Raw genomic sequence first — 22,307 nt, forward strand, 5'->3', positions numbered from 1 at the left:
ATTCATGCATATGCCTGCGTGTGTGTGTTGGGGCCCCCTGCTGCGAATTGAGATTGTATTTCTAGCAGGGCCTAATGTTTTGTTTACTGAGTGTTAAAAATGCCTAATTAATAATCCCCCAATCTGCCTGAATGTGAAAGAGAGTAAGAGAAAATGGTGTGGAAAAAAGAAATGGAGAGGAACACTCAGCTCCTCCAACAGCACTCAAGCTTCCTCAACCGCACACTGGCTGCACCAATACTTCAGCCTTATAAAGCACATTACATGCACACAAGAAAAACTGTAATTTCCTTTTTAAGTTATTGAGAAAATCCTAAAGTATTCAAAGATGTCCTCGTGAAAAGGCAAAGACTTCACGCATGGGTTTGTTTTTGAAACATTCTGATGCTGTTTTTCAGTTGGAGCTAGGATCTAATAAAACCTACATAACAAACTGATATCAGAATTATTGACCGGTTACACAGCGAGTCCTCTCAGACAGACCGTTGATATAGCATTAAGAGGTTTATCTGAATGTGTCCAACACGGTACACTTTGCACAGCTCATCACCTGGTAGCAGCGATAAACAGCACTGATAAACAGTAAAAAAAACTGTAATCCTTACAAGCGTGTTGAGTCTAAAAGTGTTGAGCGTGTTTTCAATGAATGGTGTGGTAATGTGAATATCGGCATACTCACTGTGCAATATATGACTGACACAAATGAGCATGACGGTGCATCAGAGCACTCAATCAGAAACACAGCAAACTTGGAAAAAGAGATGGCAGGAAACTGGAGTTGGAACGAAATGGAGAAGTGGCAGCTGCTGGTGCAGCGGACAAAATTCCTGCCACATTAGTGACACTGTACTGAATGCAATCATCTACGATAACAATTCTTAAAATGCTCTGCAAAAGAGGCACCTGAAGAAGCAAAACACAAGTGAATAATACATTGAAAGCACTTTGAAAATAAAAATTAGATCAATGATCATCATCACCTAAGTAGCAGTGAACAAGCAAGCTCCATATGGGGGAACAGCTAGTCAACAAAACCTGCAGCTACGTGAGCTGTTTTGATATAAAATCACAAATGCAACAACAGTTGACGAAAGCAGGCAGCCAGCAAACAATGAAGGAGAGGCTGGAGGTTCTGAAGAGCCCCGTTTAATACAGATGAGTCTGAATTGTGGCGAGTATTATTTTTATTATTTAGTCTCTAAAGATCTGACTAAATAATCGCAGTTCAACTAATGTTTCAACATGTCTCTTTCACCAGTAACTGAACATTAGTTCTTTAATAGTGATCCTTGAACTTGCATCCAATGAATATTAGCTAACAGACAAACTGCTCTATACCTGATACTACAACCACATTTACAATAAGTGCATTAAAAGAAAAAAAACAACTGATAAAAGCCATCATCACTTCCTCATCTGCAATGGCAATGCAACCAAGCTTACTGAAGCAGACATTTTTACTAACCCAGGTTTGGCGAAGTCCAGCAGTGATTATTGATTCTGCCATAGAAACAACATCTGAAACAGGATATTCCACTGTAAACGTCCGCTGGCAGCTCTGCAGCTATTTCTGAGGGGATAGGCTGCAGGAGCTGGTAGCCACAGCTAACTTTGATTGAAATATAGTTAGCATGTGCTAGATGGTTTCCCAGTCAACATGCAAAAGGGCTTCAAAAGCTGCTTTTCAGAAACCAATGGGTCAGGTGACTGATGCCTCATCTACTGTATTTACAGTCTACGGTTGGCAACAAGATAAAATTTAAAAAAAACACTTTGCTTATGTGTCCGTTGAAGCCCCATTGCTTCAGAGCAGGCATTTCAATCATCATACATCACATACAGTGATTAGCAATTCAAAGATCTGTTTTTAATCAACAATTTTCTCCCTCCCTGATCTCAAAACTAAGAATGAGAAGAGCAGGGATTTTGAAAGTAAGCTGTATCTGGCTTTTGTGCGTGCATGTGTGTTTTCACAAGGTATAGATGTCACATGTCATGTCAAAAGTTCCCTCTTTTTACCTCACAGACGATATGTCTTCTCTTACCGATGCTCTATCCAAGTCTCTACTGAGGCAGAAAAACAGTGGGGGTCTTCAAGAGTGAGGTGTCAGACAACACGAAGCTCAAAGTGTTGGAGGACAAAGAGCAGTGGAAGGGGAGGAAGAAAAGAAGGACAAAAGTATCACCGCAGGTTCTCTTCAGTTGGTATCCATGTAAATAGTTTTGCCTCTGTTTTGTCTATGTGCCTACAGAGTGGTGAGATGGGACTCTGAGACGGATATTTCAGCCCTCGCAGGTCACTTTGATGTCATCATGTGTGCAGACTGGTGGGTTCACACACACACACAGGTGGACACACACGTGTTATCTTTGAGTGTGCGTTTATGACATTCATTCTCACTTTTGCATGGCCCCCCACCAGTGCATGAACCTTTCCCTGCCTCGTCAACACACACACACACCCACACACAAATGCACACGCTCAGATGCCTGTCTGCCTCTATTTTACACCAAATTGCCTCGTTTTCATGCTTGGTGTCCCAGCAAATGGATGACTTAGGCAAATTGCAAATAATTGTGCCTTGACAAGGAAGGAGACTCGGTAAGATAAAGGAAGTGTTGAGGGTGGATGGAGGGAGGAGAAGAAATGGAGATGGAAATGGAGATAGAGGAACATAAACATAACAATTAGTCCATCGGTTATTGAAATGCAGATCTTGTGACTCTCAAGGAATTATCTTTTAATTTTTTTTGTTTAAATATATAGGCATCAGCAACGCATCATTTGAGAACAACATGCATAATAATATCCATGGAAAACATACAAATTATATATATATATATATATATATATATATATATATATATATATATATATACATATATATATATATATACATATATATATATATATATATATATATATATATATATATATATATATATATATATATATATATATACATATATATATATATATACATATATATATATATATATATATATATATATATATATTACTTTGTTTCCTTTTTCTCAGTGTTTTTGTAACATGTAGTTTTTCCATCCACACTGCACAGGTGCGCAGGGAAAAAAAGTGTTTCCAGAAATGTAAAATTGTAACAGCACTCCAGTTCTAAAAAATAACAGAACATGGATACAAAGCTTGGATACTTGTTCTGTTATTTTCCAAACTACTTGCCCTGATTAGGCATGGGGCGATATACGATATTATCGTATATCGTGATAAAAAACGGCCGCGATAACGTTATCGTGGGACGTGGGGTACTGTAATTATCGCCAAATCTTTTTATTTATTTTTTTTATTTATTTTTTTTTTTTTGTCACACAAGGCTACCAGCCAGGTAGAAGCCAGTGTTATTTTTTCATGTATTTTATTAATATTATTTATTATTATTATTTATTTAATATTTTTTCAGAGAGTAGTACAATCCGTGTGCATTTGACTACTGTGGCACTTTATTTTCACTCAATCTTTGTGTTGGCCATGCAGCTTTTGTTTTGTATACTACAGAGCAGTGCCTTTATTTTATTATTTTTCCAGAGAGCCGTACTAAGTAGCAGGCAGCCAGCCACTGTTAAAGTTTCAGAGAGTAATACAATCAGTGTGCATTTGGCTCTACTTTGTCACTTTATTTCTATTTGTCACTTATTTCTTTCGACTCTCAGGGAAGTATTTTCTTACAAAAAAAGAAAGTTCAAATAAGTACCGGTACCGGTACTATAGTTTACACTTTGTAATGCATAACATTTACAGTACACTATTTGTTCTCTACCTCAAGTATCACTGTGTTGAGAATGATTTGAGAATAAATGTTCTGAAGGAACCAGTGGATCCACGGTTAGTGTTTTTCCTTGCATTTTAAGAATTTTATAAGCGACGCGCTAATATCGTGATAATATCGTAATCGTGATATTTTTGTCCACTAATATCGTGATATGAAATTTTCATATCGTCCCATGCCTAGCGCAGATAGTCCAAAAGCACCACTCTCATACTTTACCCCATGCTAAATAGTGATGGGTGTACACAGCTTCCTTGTTGGCACTGGATGGCAAACCTGTGACAGTTGTCCCTTCTTCAGTGTGAAGGTAAAGCACCAAGTAGCATTCTTCAAATTCTACTTGAACAAAACAGTCAACCTTAGTGGTTCAGTGTTGAGTTATGTGATCTCCACAGCATAAGATGACACTACTGTTAACTGTACATGTATGCACAAAAATGTAGTTGTGATAAGGAGATTAACACCAGCACACTTGTCCTCATATCTGCTATTGCTACTTGAACAAAAGACAAAATTATGCTTCCGTAAACTAAGAAGAACTAAGCTTGTTAAGCCAAAGAATTGGCCAATCATATGACGCAGTTGATGAGCTATGTTTTGAAAAGCTTATGTTTCACAGCTTGTCTTTGGAAAACAGGTTTCATGGATTTTTCAGAAGGGATGAACCTGAACCTTGACCTGTTTATGGACATGAAGACAGTGCTCTTGTGCCGTAGTAAATGCATGTAAACCTTTCTTACTGCATATACTGCATCTTGGTCCTACCCAGCAAACATTTAATCTTCATCACAGGGACGGAGAATTAAATTGCTTTCGTATGTAAGCGTCAAAAAGAAGTCTGAAGTGTACAAGGGCATGGTGTTTGTGAGAGGGTCCCACTTTGAGCTTTAATTGCTCTTGAGGCCAGTTATATACATACAGCAGAATCTTTTCATACTTTCCAACTTCACAAACACTCAACTAAACCACCTTGCATTTGCGTATCTTTCTGCAAAAGTGCAGTGCTAAGTGCAGCATTAGCAAATGGCATTATCATTATTTTAATGTCACGGTCATTACAAGTAATTGTCAGGTACAACACCCAGAGAAAGAAAGAGAGCAAGCAGCTAATAGAGGATGTTTTACTCTGGACTTGTCCATATTCATCTGTGTTTATGACAGAAGCTGATTTTACGAGAACACAGTAAACTGTACTTGGAGCTTTGATGTCACAGGTTATTTTCCCATTTATCTCAGCTGAGATCCAATCTCTTGTCACACGTCTGCACTAGTTTTTCTGCCTGGTGCTGTCTTTTCTGCATGATTGTGTGATGATTGCAGTGCTGATGGTTGAAGCGCAATGCCTGACGAATTAACGGGCACGTCATTGTGATGATCACATTCAAAAAGGTCAACAACAGCTACTTCCACTTCGATTAATCGAAGCTCGTACTGGCCTCAGTGGAGCCACTGCTGAGGAAGGCAGGGAGCGGAGCAGAGGAAGGAAATAAAGAAAGAAAGATTTGTTTTATTATGTCCGTTTCCAAGTATGTCACCTTCTTTAAGGTATTGCCCATTGTTGATCAGAGGGTGCTATTGAAAAGTTTAATCATCAAGTATTGGACTGGATTTGCCATTTTAAATTATATTTAAATGGCAAAAATTGTTTTTTCTTCATTTTCTAGTATACACTATTCTATATCCATATCCATCCATCCATTATCTATGCCCGCTTTATCCTTTGCAGGGTCACGGGTGTCTGCTGGTGCCATCCTAGCTCATTACAGGCGAGAGGCAGGGGTTACACCCTGGACAGGTCACCAGTCCATCACAGGGCCACATATACAATAACCAGACACACTCACACTCACACCTACAAGCAATTTTAGAATCATCAGTTGACCTACTATGCATGTTTTTGGACTGTGGGAGGAAGCCGGAGTAACCAGAGGAAACCCACGCAAGCACGGGGAGAACATGCAAACTCCACACAGAAAGGCCCCTGCCGGGCCTGGCAGTCGAACCGGGAACCTTCTTGCTGTGAGGCAACAGTGCTAACCACCAAGCCACCATGCTGCCTATATCCATATCAAACCCTATCAAAGTTCCCATAAATATATTGATATATAAAAATAATTATTAAAGCCAACAGTTTGGGTATGAAGCTGCTCTATAGGGTGACAGATTTACCAAGTTTAGCAAAATGTGCTCATTTCAGTTATGACCAAAGCAGTCTACAAGATGCATCACAGATTATCATTTAATCACCCAACAGCAGGTAAACTCATAGTCAAGAGTCTCTAATTTAACCACACAGACGTGGATTCTTTCTTATAGTAACACAGTATTGATCACCTGCTCAGGTAAATCCAGTAAGATGCTCTCTTAGATGCTCTCTTAAGATGCACGCTTAAGAGGATCTTTGATCTTGCTCTGCTAAAAAATAACTTGTTGCGTGGTCTAATTTAATAGAAGCTGTTACAATCTTGTCAGACACAAAATAAAAATATATATGTGTGTGTGAGTGGTAGTGTGTGTGTATTGCACCGAATAGTGAGTGAAAAGCTTGAAACAGTCATTTGTACTGTGCAGTTCAAAAGTGGGGTCGTTGATAAAGATAAAGCTCTAGTGGCAATTATGAAATACTGTGCTTCTCTAAAATAAACAAATAATGCTGTCGCCTTAAAAAAAGTGCAACAAAGAAATGAATACTGTGCTCAGGGAACCTCTGTAAATTGAAGGGTTATTGTTTGTTTTGTTCATTTTTTTTTAAGTTCACTATATAAAACCTTCTTTGGGACTGATGAATTCAAAGTAAGTTTTCTGTTTGCGCAGAGAAAAATGAACAACTGTGTGTTAAGTTGTCAAAGACCTGATGTAGGAAGAGCTTGTGAGTGGATGGCTCATACACATGTGCAGAACATATGCAGATAATGCACATTTTAGCAGAGTTTTGCAAGAAATGGATTCACGCACAGAGAAACAGGCGTTTTACAGGACTAGTGCTGTTTGCCCCCTCACATTGATTTGTTTGTGTCTGGCAGACGCAGAAACTGAGAGAGGGGGATTCCTGCAGTGGGCATGTGGGTGGCAAACAATTTTTTGGCTGCATGTTGCGGTGCCTGCTTTCTCCAAAATCTGTCCATGTGTGGGCAATGAGATAACGCCTGGTTTCTGTGTGTGTATCTGTGTGACCGAGTTTGTGTGTGCATGCTTCTCTCTCTTTATGTTACCATTTTAGCATCTTTCTTTCACTTTAGATCTGACTGTTTGACTGGATTCGATTAGATTAGGAAATCTGGACGCGTTACTGACATATCCACCAAACACATATTTGTTGACAGCTCTGTGTGATGACTTATACTTTGCTTTGCATAGAGGGTTTAAAATAAGTTGCTCTAGTATGTTACACTATTGGTGATGTTGATTTGGTTAACGTGGAGGTGGTTCTGGATCCTTGAAAGGTTGTACTAGATAAAAAAAAAAAAGCATATGGGAGCTTTCATCATTACGGTATAACTGAGCAAACTATGCATCTAGTTAGGGCTGTTATGTGCCTGTATTTCCCTCAGAACCGGCACTCATAATAATGACCGCAAATTGAAAATGTCAAACAAACAAGAGTACCACACCGATAGATTATGCGGTCATTCATTCTAAAATGTGGACTCTCTCAACCCTTTAGGGAAACTGGGAAACTGGACTCAGTAAGTGATGTCATTTGTTTCCACAGTCTCACCCTTCCAACCTTGAAAATATGTTCACATACATGTGTAAGCAGACAAATATAGCAGCAATTCTCTAACAAGCACACACCCACTTCGTCCTTTGACCTCCAGTCAGTTTGACTGGAGTTCACTGGGCCGTCCTGGGTGGGAAGGGGTCACTGGGAGACAATAGGCCTCTGACCGTCTGGAGACATCAGAGGTGACCGTTAAGAGGAAGACCACTCTATTAGCCCCACACTGAAAACACTGAAACCCAACCAAACTATGCATTAGAAAAGAATGAACCTTTGTTATTGGATATTATACTTTTTCGATCGTTAATTTGCAAACATAATAGCAGAGAGTGAAATGAAATAAATAGTGATTAGATATTTGGAATTAGTTCAAATTATAGTACCACAAATGCAAACTCTGCTTCAAAGATGACTTACGTTAATTAAAGAGAAGACTTTCAGGATTTTCTGGTGTAAAAGAAGCCACTTTAACGCTACCTACTATAATTAATAGAACTCTTAATCACTGTTATAGTTTCTTTATGACAAAACTACATGAATGATGAAAACTTGTGAAAGTTTGAATTAAAAATGTATAATTATTTATATTTTTTTACAGTCAGTTGGCATTCAAACCAATGCTTCCTGTCAGTGATGGAGTTTGTAATTTTAGAAGCATTTTGTGTTTTCCTAATTTTATCAAGGTTTTTACACTTTCCTTGGCAGCAATTTGAGATTTCGAATATAATTTGTACCTGTAACCACAATACAACAATATTTTTGATTAAATTGCTGTCTGTTGTGATTAGAATTAATTTCCTTGTAATAATTACTTTTGTTATTAGATGTGACAGTGGCTCTTTATTTTTCTGGTAAATTATTGCCCCATGAATGACACAATGTCCTTCTTTTGGCCTCTGTGGTGTATGTGTGTGTTTGTGTGTCTGTGCGTGCGTCTGGTGCAGTTGTTGCCTCCACCCAGTGGGCTCACTTCCTTGTTTTCCTTGCCACTCACTTTTGCTGTGAATTGATACGTGTGGAAAAATAAACCAAACAGAAACCTCTCACCTTTTAAGTCAAATAAACTTCACGCCTCTGTCTGGCCTTGAAAGAATAATAAACGTTACACATATGCACACATACCGGTAATGCTTACAGTTTGCCGGAATATGTGTCAAGTATTTAGTTTTATTCTATTTTATTAATCCTCCCACATATACTCCACTGTGTTTATTATAGGTAAATACATTTTCAACACATTAATTTGCCTAAAGGAAAAACAATTTGAGAAGAGAAAAAGAACGTGCTAAGTGTGAGCAGAGACACATGAGGTGATTTTATTATGTTCACCTCTAATTCCTCATAGGGGTCAGAGGATTTTGAGCAAGGCCGGTCAGAGATGGCAAACTGAAAGGTTGAGTCCAGATTGCCTCTCAACTGGCCAGTTGGATGGATGTGCAGGATTATATCAAATCTCCACTGTATTGTTGCATTTTAGACAAATTACTCTGCTCTCATCTGTGATAATAGGTACACACACACACACACACACACACACACACACACACACACACACACACATACTGACGAATCATACTACATATTTTCATAATGGATTGAAATGTCTCATTGTTGGTAGATGGACAGGTGCTGCTTTAGAAATGACAGAAGTTGGTTTGGGCTTTGTGTGTATGTTTTTGTGTTTGATTTTTGATTTTATTTTTGAAAATATTTTATTACACAGAGTGTCATATCTGCAGTTGTGGTTGGGGTTATAGCTGACGATTGAATGGAAGTCATTGTAAAATTTAAAATTAATATAAAAATGAAGTGTCAGACTCGAGGCTGGAAACTCTTCTTGCTATGGTGAATTGGCAACAAAGGCCCAGATAGATTTGCCACCAGCCCATGCTCTCGTGTACTGCTGTTGAGTTTTGTATCATTAATTCATCCTGCTTCCGATGTGATTGTCTGAAAGAAAATCAACAAAGTTCAGCAAATAAACGGAAGCAAAAAAAGAGAAGAAGCAAAAAAAGAGTGCGCTACTGAAACACAACAAAGTTACATCAAGTAAAATCTGGGAAGGAGAACGCTGCCATTAAGAGAAGACATGAACTCTGCCCACATAACACACACCTTTTACTTTTCCTTTCTCATTTAGCAAGTTAATCTTGGGCAAAACAGCAGCAGCAGTCAATAGAATTAAACCCATGTGACATAAAGACACAAATGTGACACAAAAAGCAATCAGTCCGAACATACCCTAAAGATTATGCTTTAAGTTGCATCCCAAACAGTGTGCCTTCACGTTACATAAAATAGCTTTGATTTCAGATACATTTCTTCAGTTTCAAGCTAATCTGATTCCACACAAAGGGAAAAGCACTTTTTATGTCCAGCTCACGTGCATGCCAAAAAACTAGAAAGCACTCCGTACTTGTATCTGTGTTTGAACAGCATCACATGAAAAGCTGCAGTGATAATATCCTTAGACTCACCACTCAAAGGTAAATAGTGGAGGATATCTGCAGTTTGTTAAAGAATGTGGTGGAAAAAGCTCAGCTTTGTTTGTATGAAATACTGCTAACTATGTATTCGTACACTAAGAGGCTTGATGTTATTGTGTCTGTGTTTCACTCTCTCTTTTTTCCTTTTGCTTCACACAGTCTTTAGTGAGTTTAATTAAATAAGGCAGCACAATAGTGAGCCTGTTCATATTGTCAAATCATTTTAAGATAATGTTATTGTCTTCATTTGTACGCAAATATTGTATTATTCAACATGAGTATTTTCATGCCGGATTAGATGTTGCCCCATTATATATCATTTTCAGTCTTTTTTTCTTAATATTGGTTCCATCGTGCACCTTTCAGATATTCGGGGTGCACTTGCTTTATTTATTTATTTGTAAAATTGTGTATTCCTGCGCATGCACGCGTTTGTTTACCGTCGGTGATGGTATCTGTGTACCTCGGACTTTCTGATGTTCTTCATTCCTCCTGCTGCCTCGACATCAGGCTCAGTTGAATGCCCACAGAAACTCAGACTTAAACAAAAAGGGAGAGCGTTTCACTCATGCAAATTGTTTTTCCCCCTTTTCCTGTTGGTGGATTTATTTGTAAACAAAAGAAAATAAAAAGGCTGCTGCTTTATCAGGCCCTGCCATCACAGGAAGGAATTCTAACTTAACTCTCCTCTCCCCCCTCAGTTTGTTTCTCGACCAGTACCGAGCCAGCCTGGTTGATGCTATAAGGAGATTACTGCATCCCAACGTAAGTGTGTGTGTCTGTGTTTGTGTGTGTGACTACTGTATATGTCTCTGTTTATCCCCTCCCTCTAAATCACTTCTCCTTCTTCTCAGTCATAATTAGGCTTTGCCCAAAACCCTATACGCATTAATAGTGTTGACAGGATTATTATCATGTAATGCTTTAATGCTTATTATAAGCAACTTGAATGCAATGCTCTGATCTCAGTCTCTGTCTTCCCTTCCTTTCCCTTAATCATAAATCCAAGGCAACTTCTCCCTTTTGGCCTCGCGATAAGACCCCACGCTGTGACAGCCAAAGCAAATAAGGGGAAATAAAGCAAAAGGCTGGCAGAGATAGGGTTGAGATTTCTATTCATCTGGGGGAAGAAAGGTGCGTGTTAAGTACAGAAGCAAGACCGCTAAAGGAAATATCTGTTTATGAAAAAGAGGTAAAAATGGTTCTGAAGGGAAGGAGATGGGAAGGGGAATAGGGGGGTCAGGATACTGAAAGGAAAAAATGAGTGAGGGCAGAGATATGAAATAAAGGAAAGGAGGAAGAAGATGAGTGGGAACAAGGGTATGGTAAAGATCAGTGGCGTGAGCAGATGGAAATTAAAGGGCATAATGGAAAGCAAAACAAGGAAATGGTGGGAAATTAATTGATTTTTTTTTTTTAAATGATTAATGAATTACGACAGCAGGCTAAAGAAATGTCAGGGAAAACTGCTTGATTCACGTTACTTGAATAAACCAGCGCAGCTGTGTTAAAACAGACATGGCACTATATTTAAATATCGGAGCAGACATCTCTATAAGAGATGCGAAAGAGATGCCAGCCGACTGGAGACTGAAACAAAACCATCTCCATCAAGGAGACGACTCCGTAGCGGGTCCAGGCAGGCAACAGAAGCAAAGTTCTGCTTTCACATACAGAACATCACCCTACATGGTTCATCCCAGTTAAAACCTTTAGTTCATCCATCCCTTAACCCATCTCTTCCTTGCAAAATGATGCACAGTTACCGAGCTCGCTGCACGTTAAAAGTCCAACCACCACCACCCCAGCATCCACCTGCACAATGTTGTTGTGTAATAAATATTTTCAGTATCACCTTCTTATTTTGTGTGTTTCAATACTCATTCAGGGATTGATTACCGTGGCAACAGTCAAAGCTCTGATTCTTTAAAACCGGTCAGCCTAATATGAAACCATTTAACCCTTAAAATTTCAGCCACATGTGTTGCCAACAATAGAGGCAAATCAATAAAAAAGATTGGATAAATGGGAAAATTACATCGTTAACGTGGCTCTCAGCTTGTCACCAACAATGACACGCGCTTATTCAGCTGTGATTTCCAACAGCGGCATGTGCAACAACACCTGCAGCCTGAGTTAATGTCTATGTTGCAATTAAATGCAGTGGTTTAATACTGAAAGCTGACAAATGAGTGACATGACATCTGGCTGTGGTTGTACAGCTGCGTGTTAAGTCTCTTCATCTCTCTCTTTAATCCAGCGGAGATAATTTAGGGGCTAATATGATTTGAGTGTCGACCATCAGACTGTTGCTGCCACAACAAGCTTCTGCAAATATTTAATAATTTGCTAAGCTGATTAAACAATTAACAAAGCAATTGCTTCTCCCATCTATTGGCACTAATTGGTTGTTTCTGACAAAGGTGGGCTGGATCCCCTTAATCAGCTGATTAGGAGTTCTGTCTGTTTATTTGCTTTAGTTGCTTATAGACAGAGAGCATGGTTGGGGACCAACGGCAAATGGCTTTAACGATGAAATCATCTGTTGAACCTGTTATTTTCTCTGCCTTCATGTCATTGTGTATGTCACTGTGTTTGCGTTTACGTGTGCTGTTTTCTGAGCGTCCCTCTTTGCTTCGTTTAATTAAAACTATAGTCTCACAATCAACGTGAAATAAAACTGAAAGCTGAAGGATTTCAAAGAAACTTTGAACAACCTAATTGCTAATCCTCTTATTATTTTCACAATTTCTGTGATCCACACAGACACAACTAAACAAATACACACTTGCGTAGTCTTATTACCAGGGTTGATTGGATTAGTAAAATTTCTCTTTTCACTTCATCATTTAATGTATAGCAGAAAAAAGGTGCTAGACATTAACTGTGTGTGTGTTTGACAAGTAAACAGCAAATGCAACTGTGGTATGACAATAATATACTCCAATATTCTCAAAACAGTCCAGCAGCAAAGAAAGTGACTCTCCCTCCATGCTCTCGTTTGCTGCTCAGGGCATGGCCTTGGTGTTCGCTCCACTGCGAGGGGAAACGCTGAGACAGTTTTGTGAGCTGGCGCAGCGGGCTGGACTGTACGTCTCTGAACACCAGCAGTACGACGCTCAGGTCTGGGATGTTCACGTGAAGGTATGAAACACGTTTGAGAATAAAACGCTGCTTCATTTAACACGACTCTACGGCACAAAGCGACCCCTGTGAAGAAATCTCGCATACGCCAGTGTTCCTATGCAAATCATTATGTATGTTGTTTTTTTTTTCCTTTTCAACATGGCGTGCACAGATGGCGTGTACAGATGCATAACATAAGCAGCACATTAACAGATTACTAAGCTGTAGATTGCCTCAATTTTGGATAAGATCATTTCAAAGTACATTTAGTAATGAGTTTAAAATGCGGTGACATAGATTTAAAATGAACAAAAGCACCTTCGCACATATATGTAAGCATTTATTGCTGCTTTTGTAGACTGCTGGATTGTTTAAAAAGCAAAAATAGAGCTTAAACCCTTTTTATGACTGCAGATTTGGAATATTTTTGACTTAATGTCAACTGTATCATTAATGACATTCTACGTTTTAATCAAGCCACTTTATTAACAAAATGTGACATTTTGCAGAAACAAAAGGATTATTTGTCTAGCTATTCCTTTCTAATCAGACTGTTGTCCAAAAAAGTATTTAATACCTATATATAAGCATATTTTCAGCACTAGGTGACTGCAGTATCTGAGTGAGACGGAAATAATATGAGTATGGGAGTCTAAAATAAAGACTTAGCAATATAGCTCCAGATTTGAAATTTTAATTGTCGTTTGCATGCAAAATGCAGGAGTGACAGAGAAAGATTGACAGAACAAGAATGCTTTAGACTAAATACTGACATATTTTTCCAGCCTTATGGGACAGTTGAACTGAAACTTTTTATGGAGACGATGCAAGTCTGAACTGTTGTCATAAGGATCTCTGAAAGTCTCCATCGCAGTGACCATAGCATACTGTGAGAAACACAGCAGGTGATCTATTGTCTGCATTCTGAGCAAATATATATAAAATGACTGATGACAATGAGCTGAGGCCTTTTCTTCTTATTAAAGCAGCCTAGGTTGTGTAACACGGAGCACTGTTACACTGTTGATGGACGTAGCGAGCTGTCTTAACTCACCACTGTGAGAAGAGGCGAGGCAGAAGTGAGAGTGGTGAGAAGAAAGCAGTGACAGAAAGCACATGAGCAGGCTGTGTTAAAAGAAGTGGTGTCCAGCTGTTAACTCCATTACACACACAGCTCCAGAAGAACAGGACAGCGAGGAGTGAACAAAATTGGTGCGCACGTGTTCACCTACACTGGTGGGAGAATTGGACAGGCTGGCCATCAAAGTGCCTGTTAAAGTGGCCCAAACAAGTGAGACAAACCTCGCTCATCACTTTATTATTTATGCTTTATCAATTGCAACATGCACAATCACCCGCACATTATATAACCAAGTGATTCTGAACTGTTTTAATGGGGATATAGTTTGAAAAAAGAAAATCCCTTCAAGAAAGTATGTATTTCATTGTCTGAAGTTCAAAAGTGCCAAATTCAAAACTCTAGTGTACCGTATTTTCTGCACTATAAGGCACCCCTAAAAGCCTTTAATTTTCTCAAAACCCGGCAGTGCGCCTTACAATCATTCATTACGGTAATTTCTGTTATTGTAGTCTGGGGGATTTTGGGTACTGTAGTCGGTGTCTCCGAAGTAACGGCACTAAAAACGGCGCTAAAAAGCTGTAATTTATTACAGTCCCACATCACTTGTGTAAAGACCCACTTTAAAGAGACACGCTTACGACGCAGAGTTCAATCTCAAGGCTATCAGCAACGCGGATTGCGCGGGAGCGGTGGATGGCGGAAGGGGAACACATTAACCAATACGCCACCTGGGCTGATATCAGCCTCAACTGTGGTCCGAGCCTTTACAAAGGCTGGAATCGTCACAGACGTTCAAGATGACAGCAGCAACGCTAACTTGCATCATGGCGACTGTGACGAGACGGAGCCGGGACCATTGGATGCCGCACTCGCCCAGCTGTTCCGTTCCAACACGGAAGGAGATTTCAAGGGATTTCGGGATTGAACTGAAAAAGTTCCCCTCTGCGTCCTTTTGTGAACGAAGTTTTCAGAAAACTGGTTTTTATTTTGTTAATTAAGTTTTGACTTATAGTACTTCTTGTTTGTTTGTTTTTTATTTCCTGTAGCATTTCCTGTAGCGCAGCTCCATCAGGTAGATGTGTAACTCAACCCCAGCCACTATAGTACGGTATTTTACCGTGTATTCCATGCGCCTTATATATAAAGAGAGTTTGAAAATAGGCCATTTATTGAAGGTATTGAAGGTTACTCAAGCAACTCTGTACTCCATCACAAGTAAAACTCTTGTTTAGTCGAAGAAAAAAAAAGAAAGTTAAGCGACACATAGGAAGAAGTAGCCTCAGAGTGATTAAAGTGGATGCTGCCATGTCTTAAATTTTAAAGAGATTGAACTTTGAAACAGCTGTGGGGAGAATTGATTAGTCCTCGGTGCTGCAGAACACAGTCACTGAATAATTCTCATGGTTCAGCACATCAGCCGCTCGGGAAAATTGCCACTCAGACCTGTTTTTGTAAGAAGTGCTTCACAGCACTTTGTTTACCCTGGGAATTCAGTCTAAAATAATGCAAGACACAAATAATGTTACCTATTTATTTCCTCAAATGTAAGGGAACTGTCAGATCATTTTGCTCAGTCTTGAAATGCACACTGCTTTCCATGTGAATATGCATGGTGTCGCACATGCACACACACTCCGAAGGGTCAGGTTGTGTGTGTCGATATGAGATGGAGTGCCACCTCACATCTAAATGTGATTAAGTCTACTCTGCTTATCTTCTGATGAACAGTCTGGAAAACCTCTGTATGAGGTGTGTGTGTGTTTGTGTGTCCGTGTGTGTGCATGCATGCATGTGTGCGCATGTGTGTGCGTGCGAGTGAGAGGAGTCTGACTGACCATCCCAGACCAATCACACGTATCACAGTTCTACACACAGACATCACTCGGACAGAATTTTGGCTAAACATTACACACACACACAAGCCGCATGATGATATCACCTTTTAAGCACACACACATATGCACATATAAATGCGCAGCTGCTGCTAATTTGCACATCAAATTCTTTTTTTTTTTTCAGCTATATTTACTTTCAGCTTTAGGAATCACAACAGAAGAAAAATGCATATCTGAACTGACAGTGGATCACACACTGTGGATTTTCTTTCAATGTGGCTAAAAAAAAAAGAAACTCCACCAAGAGCGCGTGTAAAATGTTTGAGGGAAAAAAAAAAATCTACTGAAAAGTGAGCCATCTGAAAAGCTATAAATGCTTCTATACTACTAGATTGTCGCTGATGTCTTTCTTCTTTGGCATTATGTTAATAAACACCTGAATGCTCCAGAATAGCTTAGTGTAAAAACTGCTTTCCGTTTACTAATAATTGAGCACATTTGATTAGAAGGATGTAATTCATATGCACTTTCTTAATTCTAATGAAATCACTTAGTTTTCTTTTTCAAACACACTTTTTTTTCAATTTTGACTTACTCTGTCGTTTTTTTTAATTTATTTTTAATTTTTTTTACAAAGTTAAAGCCATGATAAAGACTTGAATACTGTTTAGTGACCTGATATGTATAAAGCTTAAAACAGAGAGGGGGGCACTTCCGTTTCCACATGACTGTAAGCTTTCCCCAAGCGCAGATGGTATTTCATTCACTTCCAGTATCTGTGAATGTTCTAGCTTTCATCGCCTTACCAGGTTCAACACGTCAGCTCTGATTTTGTGTGCAGTACACAGCGAGCCTAAATGTTTGCTTTGCGTGTTTTTGTGTGGTGCAGGATCAGAGTCTGTATATTTCTTTTTCCTAAACTATTCTACGATTCTTCTTTGCAAACCTCTGCAACTCCAGCTTGCAACTCTGCAGTTTTCCAAACATTCGCACACAAACTCACTCGAGGGACTGCCAACAGCCAGCAGGCAGTCCGATGAGCAGTGTTAGTGTGTCTTAAGAAGTGCGTGCGTGTGTGCGTGTGTGTGTGAATGTGTGTGTGTGTGTCAGGTTGTGAGTGGAAGGCGTGTGCTGGGACAGGCAGACAGAGCTACTGCGTTATCCTCTTATCCCCACTGTTGTGGAATAGAGAGGCAAGCAGCTGGAGGGACTGCAAGCAGCCTGATAATGCCAGCACTATTTTCTAACCCGCCATCTTAATCTTGTTACTCAAATGGTTGTGAAGAGAGTCATGAATTTTAATTTTTCTCAAATACACACACACACACACACACACACGCGCGTGTGCATATGTGTACATCCCCCGTCTCTCTCACATTCATAAATGGTATCCCCACTGAGTCTCTGCTCTAACTCTTTTCCCTGCCTCTTTTTTGTCTCCCGGTTTTTCCTCTTTTCTTTCCCTTCTCAGCTGCCTGACTACCCCCTTCCTCATCTCCCTTTTTTCTCTGACATTTCTTTCTTCACCCTTCTCCACTCTCCCTCCCTCTGCTCCGCTCTATCTACCCATTTCCTATATTACGATCCACTTCTCTATTTAGTCAAGCCTGTCCTTCTATCCCTTCCTCTACTCATCTCTCCATTCACCCAGTCCCTCATTCTCCATTTCTTAATCCTGCCGAGGGAGACCCCAGACATCCGGTTCATCCATCCTTCCCTTGTCTCAGAACCCCCCTCCTCCCTCCTTTTTCCACCTTGTTCACTTTTTCCTTTTAGTCGACACAAGCAGGACAACAACAAAAAAAAAGAGGAAAAAAAAGGAGAGGGAGAGAGAGAGAAGCAACAGAGGTTGAGGTGAAAGTGGCAATAAAATAAATGACTTGCACCTTGGAAAAGGGGGAAAATAGAAGAAAAGATGTGGGGTGGCGGGGGTCGGGCTGAGAGCCGATTTAGCCAGCCACCCATGAAGCTGATTAGGCAGCCTGCGATCAGGAGGAACAGCTTTGCTTGTTAAACTTTTCACCTCTGCAAGCTCTCAGCCTTCATTTGGTAAGCCCCCCCATCCCTTATTTTCTGTTCCTCCATCTCTCTTTCTACCACTTCCTTCCTCGTTTCTTCTGCCTGGTAGGTTTTGAATGTGAATGCTAGATGCCGTCCCCGTAGTGGGCTGAGCACGGGGGGGGGCGGCAGCTGCCCCTCCACGCCCAGCCGCCCCCCAGGTCGGCTGCTCTTGCCTTCTTTCGCCATCCCTCTCTCTCTCTCTCTCTCTCTCTCTCTCTGGGGGTCAGAGGTTCAATAACCGACTGGTGCCTGGAGGGATGGCTACAGAAAGATAACGTACATAAAGGGCGCCAGGGGACACAGGGAGGGATTTAAAGAAATATATAAATAAATAAGAACAAAGGTTTTGTTCATATTCAACAAAAGGAGGGATGGAGGAACAAGGAAAACGAGCGTGGATAGAGAGAGTGTGTGGCATGAGGATTTCACGCTCACACAGCAGGTGTGGCAATATGTGTGATGAGACGTGAGAAAGGTGTATCGGGGGAAAATGTGACGGACAACCCGAGGGAAGCATTTAAATCACACGTGCCTCTGCTTTCCTCCAAGCTGTGACGTCCGTCAGGTCGAGCAGCTACTTCCTCTGGTTCTCAGTCCTCTGTGCACTTCAGAACTTGTAACTGTTTTACATTGTACGATAAATACAACAGTGTTGGGATGTTGACATATAGGCTTCTTTTAAAGCACAAATATATGTCAGTCTAATGTTTTGCAGCTAACATGAAGCATGTGTGGTGGGAGGTATAACAGGATGACAGAGCTTTACCTGGTAAACCCAGGTATCCCCCTTGAGTTATTTTAGGTCCTTTCTCCATGGAGACTGTTGATACACTTTTGTGTGAAACCGGTTTGAAAGTGAGACAGTTTGGACCTTTTGAAATGGCCGTAGAGATAAAGGGGACAATAATAAAAACAGTGATGTTTACATTTACTTTGACTTTTATTTCAGTGCAGACAGCAAGAATAAGTAGTGTCTGTTTTATCTCTAGTTTAGTTTAGTTTAGTTTATTTGCACATAAAAAGTATACAACCGCCAAAATTGAGACAAATAGTATGTAGAAAAAAAGGAATACAATGTAACAGAAACAAATGTGCAGGAGGAACCAAAAAAACCCATAAGGGCTTGTCGAGTGGTCCTCCTATAAGGAAACAAACAATATCTACGGAGATATGTAAAACATAGGACAACTAAGGAGAATAAGCTAAATTCATAGAAAAACAGGAATCTGATGAGGATGTGCAGAGAAGTTCTTGAACTTTATTTCATACATACATCAGTCACATCAGGCCTGCAACGCAGTCCAAAATGAGTTGGGACAGAGACAACGCATGCCTCATAAAAAAGTAAAACAAAAGGATCAATGTCTCAAAAAGACAGTTTTAATTTTGTATGTTAAATCAAACTAGTTTAGATTATAGTGGTAGATTCCACTTACTTTTAAAGACCACAAATTCGACTGGTGGGTATTTTTGCTGGAGTTTTCTGTGCTGGCTTTCCTGTGAAAATACAGTGGTCTTATTTAATGTCCATCAAATACCAGCTTTAAAAAGGAAATGACCTGCATTGATTAAAGAGTTACTGAGGGGGGGTATTCAGTCTTAGTCCAGTTTGAACAATTAAATAAGCAGAAACTCCCTATATACTGATTTTCCTGAGAGTTCATCACAGTGTAGTTTGTTGGAAAGGCAGCACATAGTTATAATTTGAGTTTGGCGGCTAACTAAGTACAGTACGTTTGGGACATTCACCCTTGACGTAAGTGGGTCTGGGGTCAACCGCAGTTTCTGTTTGAAGTGAAGAGTAGTTTTCACACACTTCCATCCGTCCAGTTGTCATGACACACACTGACAGTCTCACACTCTCACATGAGCGGACCCACTAAACTCACTTTCCTAAGCCTCTGATGATTGTGCCTGACTCCAAGCGAGCTGATTAGCCGGTGTGTGCCCAAACTACCGGGCACTCACCGGGCGCCGCATGGCCCCCCCACACAGCCGCACGTCTATGTTTCATTTTTTCTTAATTACCCTGCCTTTCTTTCTTTTTGTTGTAATTTTTGATTCAAAGTTCCACTGAGAGAAATGATAAACCTGACAAATGTTCAATTAAAATTGAAAGCATCTGAAGGATATTTTAACATTCATTTTAATATTGCACCGGGGGAGTGATATCAGGAATTGAGGGAAAAAGGATAACCTTGCCAAATACAAAATGTATAACTTTATTGCATATTTTCAGTTGAATATGCGATAGCATTCAGTCAATCAGACATTTATCACTTAGTAATTGATCTTCCGGTTTCATTTAGAGATGCCTGTGAAAGAAATGAAACATGATTATTGGCATTTTTATATAAAACTTGACTAAACAGCAAGCCAAAACGATTCATATTGGCACTGAATGATTGTGTAGAAACGGTCAGTTTCTTACTTTTTTGAGGGTTTATTTACATGTCATAAAAATATTCCATACCAAGCTATCAAAGACAATGCACATAATCTACACAGCAGTGAACAGTCCAGCATGGCGGTCATCCAGATATCACACCAACACGTTCTGTTGCTGCCTGATTAATGGAAAGTTGTGCCTGTTCAGATCAACTTCTTCAGTTAGCACTCAAGAGGTGCTGAACTACAGATAAGAATAAAGGAAATGCCTGCCAGACAAAGATGTCATGTTACGGTCTCCGTGGTAATCTGTTCACCTATTGTTTGTTCTTGTTTTGTGCTTTCCAGATGCAAAGAGGGGGGAAACAAGCATATGACGAAAACATCCACTATCCTCTCCTCATCATTTTGACCAAAGGACCTCAACCTGTCAGCCACACTCAGTAAACCAAAACAAAGTGTGCCCTCAGCTATAAACAATCCCTCCACTCCACATTTTTTGCATTATGAAGGGGAGTGGGATGTATTCTGACTCGGTATGTTTTAACCATCTGCCATGTGTCAAAAACAACTGCTGTCAGTCTAATGATGGTCACTCAGCCGGCCAGCCTTTTAACCAGTTGATTAAACACAAAAGCTCTTAATCATCTGTCTGGGAATATGAATCACATCTTCAAACTGTCATTTACTCAGACAGCCATGTAATCAATCGTTCTTCTGCTGCTCCTTCAATGACCTAACATGGTTTGTAATTCATCACTAATCCAGTCAGTGTTTCATCCAAAAGGACAACTAGTTGTTCATTAAGGATATTTCCTACATCTTCTCTGTTTGCTGCGTTCAGATGGCCAGTATCAACCCACGCTGCTGTGGCTGTGGCCTCAGCGTGGAGACCGGCTTTAATTCACTAACTGTCAGAGTGTAGAGCAGCTCAGTTTCTTTTGTTCCCACCTCTTATGTCTTTTAAAGCAGCTCATTCATGCGAGTCACAGGTCATTACAAAGAACTTCACCTCTGTATAACTTACAACTGTGTATTAAGACAACATGGTATATTCATACTGAGGTGCAGTCGTTGCTTCCCTGGGGCTACAAATTGCACATTTACATATCGTCAGAGTGAACTAAGGTGAAGCCGATTAGTTACACTTTAAAAGGAATGTGTTGTTTCTCCTACTGGGGTTGTGTTAAGTACTTCATTCATAGTTGGTGTCTTAAATGCTGTAGATGACAGTCACGGTGCTCTCAGTTTGGGGAATCAGGGAGGAATTTTCATGAAGAGTTGAAATTGTGGTTCAAGTGAACATTTAAATACAGTATTTTTCCACCGCATTGCTTTACTTTGTCACAAAGGTTTCTGTACCACAGAGCATCCAAGTTGCAGCACAGTCCATGCTCTATGTTACGAGCTGATCCTACGTTGGAGCAAAGACCTTTTCATCTAGACTGTCCATCTAATGCATAACTGACTACTACTTATAAGTACTTTGCACAACCCCACTTCAAGAAAAAATAATCTTATATTGAAATTCGAAAAACTGTAATTCATTTTTTCAGCTGTAGTTTAAAGGGAAAGTTCCGTTTTTTACAACCTGGACCTTATTTCTGGCATTTTTTATGGTCGTATACTCACCCAGAAAAGTTTGGTGTCATTTGGAGTCCTTCGGAAGACATTAGGAGTTTTGTGCGAGCCGCTTCTCCATATAACGGTAGCGAATGGGGCACAGCTGGACACAGACGATGCAGCGTCTAAATAACACATTATTGCCGCGAAACTCTTTAATTTCTTTTATGAATCACTAGA

At 39.9% G+C, this 22,307-nt stretch overlaps 1 protein-coding gene across 1 annotated transcript in view; it reads left to right on the forward strand.

Moving 5' to 3' along the window:
• camkmt (calmodulin-lysine N-methyltransferase) overlaps positions 1–22,065 on the forward strand; it is a 131,596-nt gene extending 109,531 nt beyond the window's left edge. The window contains exons 8-11 of the mRNA XM_061745108.1: positions 2,253–2,327; positions 10,715–10,778; positions 13,026–13,157; positions 20,853–22,065. Coding sequence (XP_061601092.1) covers positions 2,253–2,327; positions 10,715–10,778; positions 13,026–13,157; positions 20,853–20,951 — 370 coding nt within the window. The 3' untranslated portion in view covers positions 20,952–22,065. The remainder of the gene's footprint in view (positions 1–2,252; positions 2,328–10,714; positions 10,779–13,025; positions 13,158–20,852) is intronic.
• The last annotated feature ends 242 nt before the right edge of the window (positions 22,066–22,307 follow it).

Source organism: Cololabis saira, chromosome 17 (genome assembly GCF_033807715.1).
Source record: "Cololabis saira isolate AMF1-May2022 chromosome 17, fColSai1.1, whole genome shotgun sequence".
Classification (NCBI taxonomy): domain Eukaryota; kingdom Metazoa; phylum Chordata; class Actinopteri; order Beloniformes; family Belonidae; genus Cololabis; species Cololabis saira.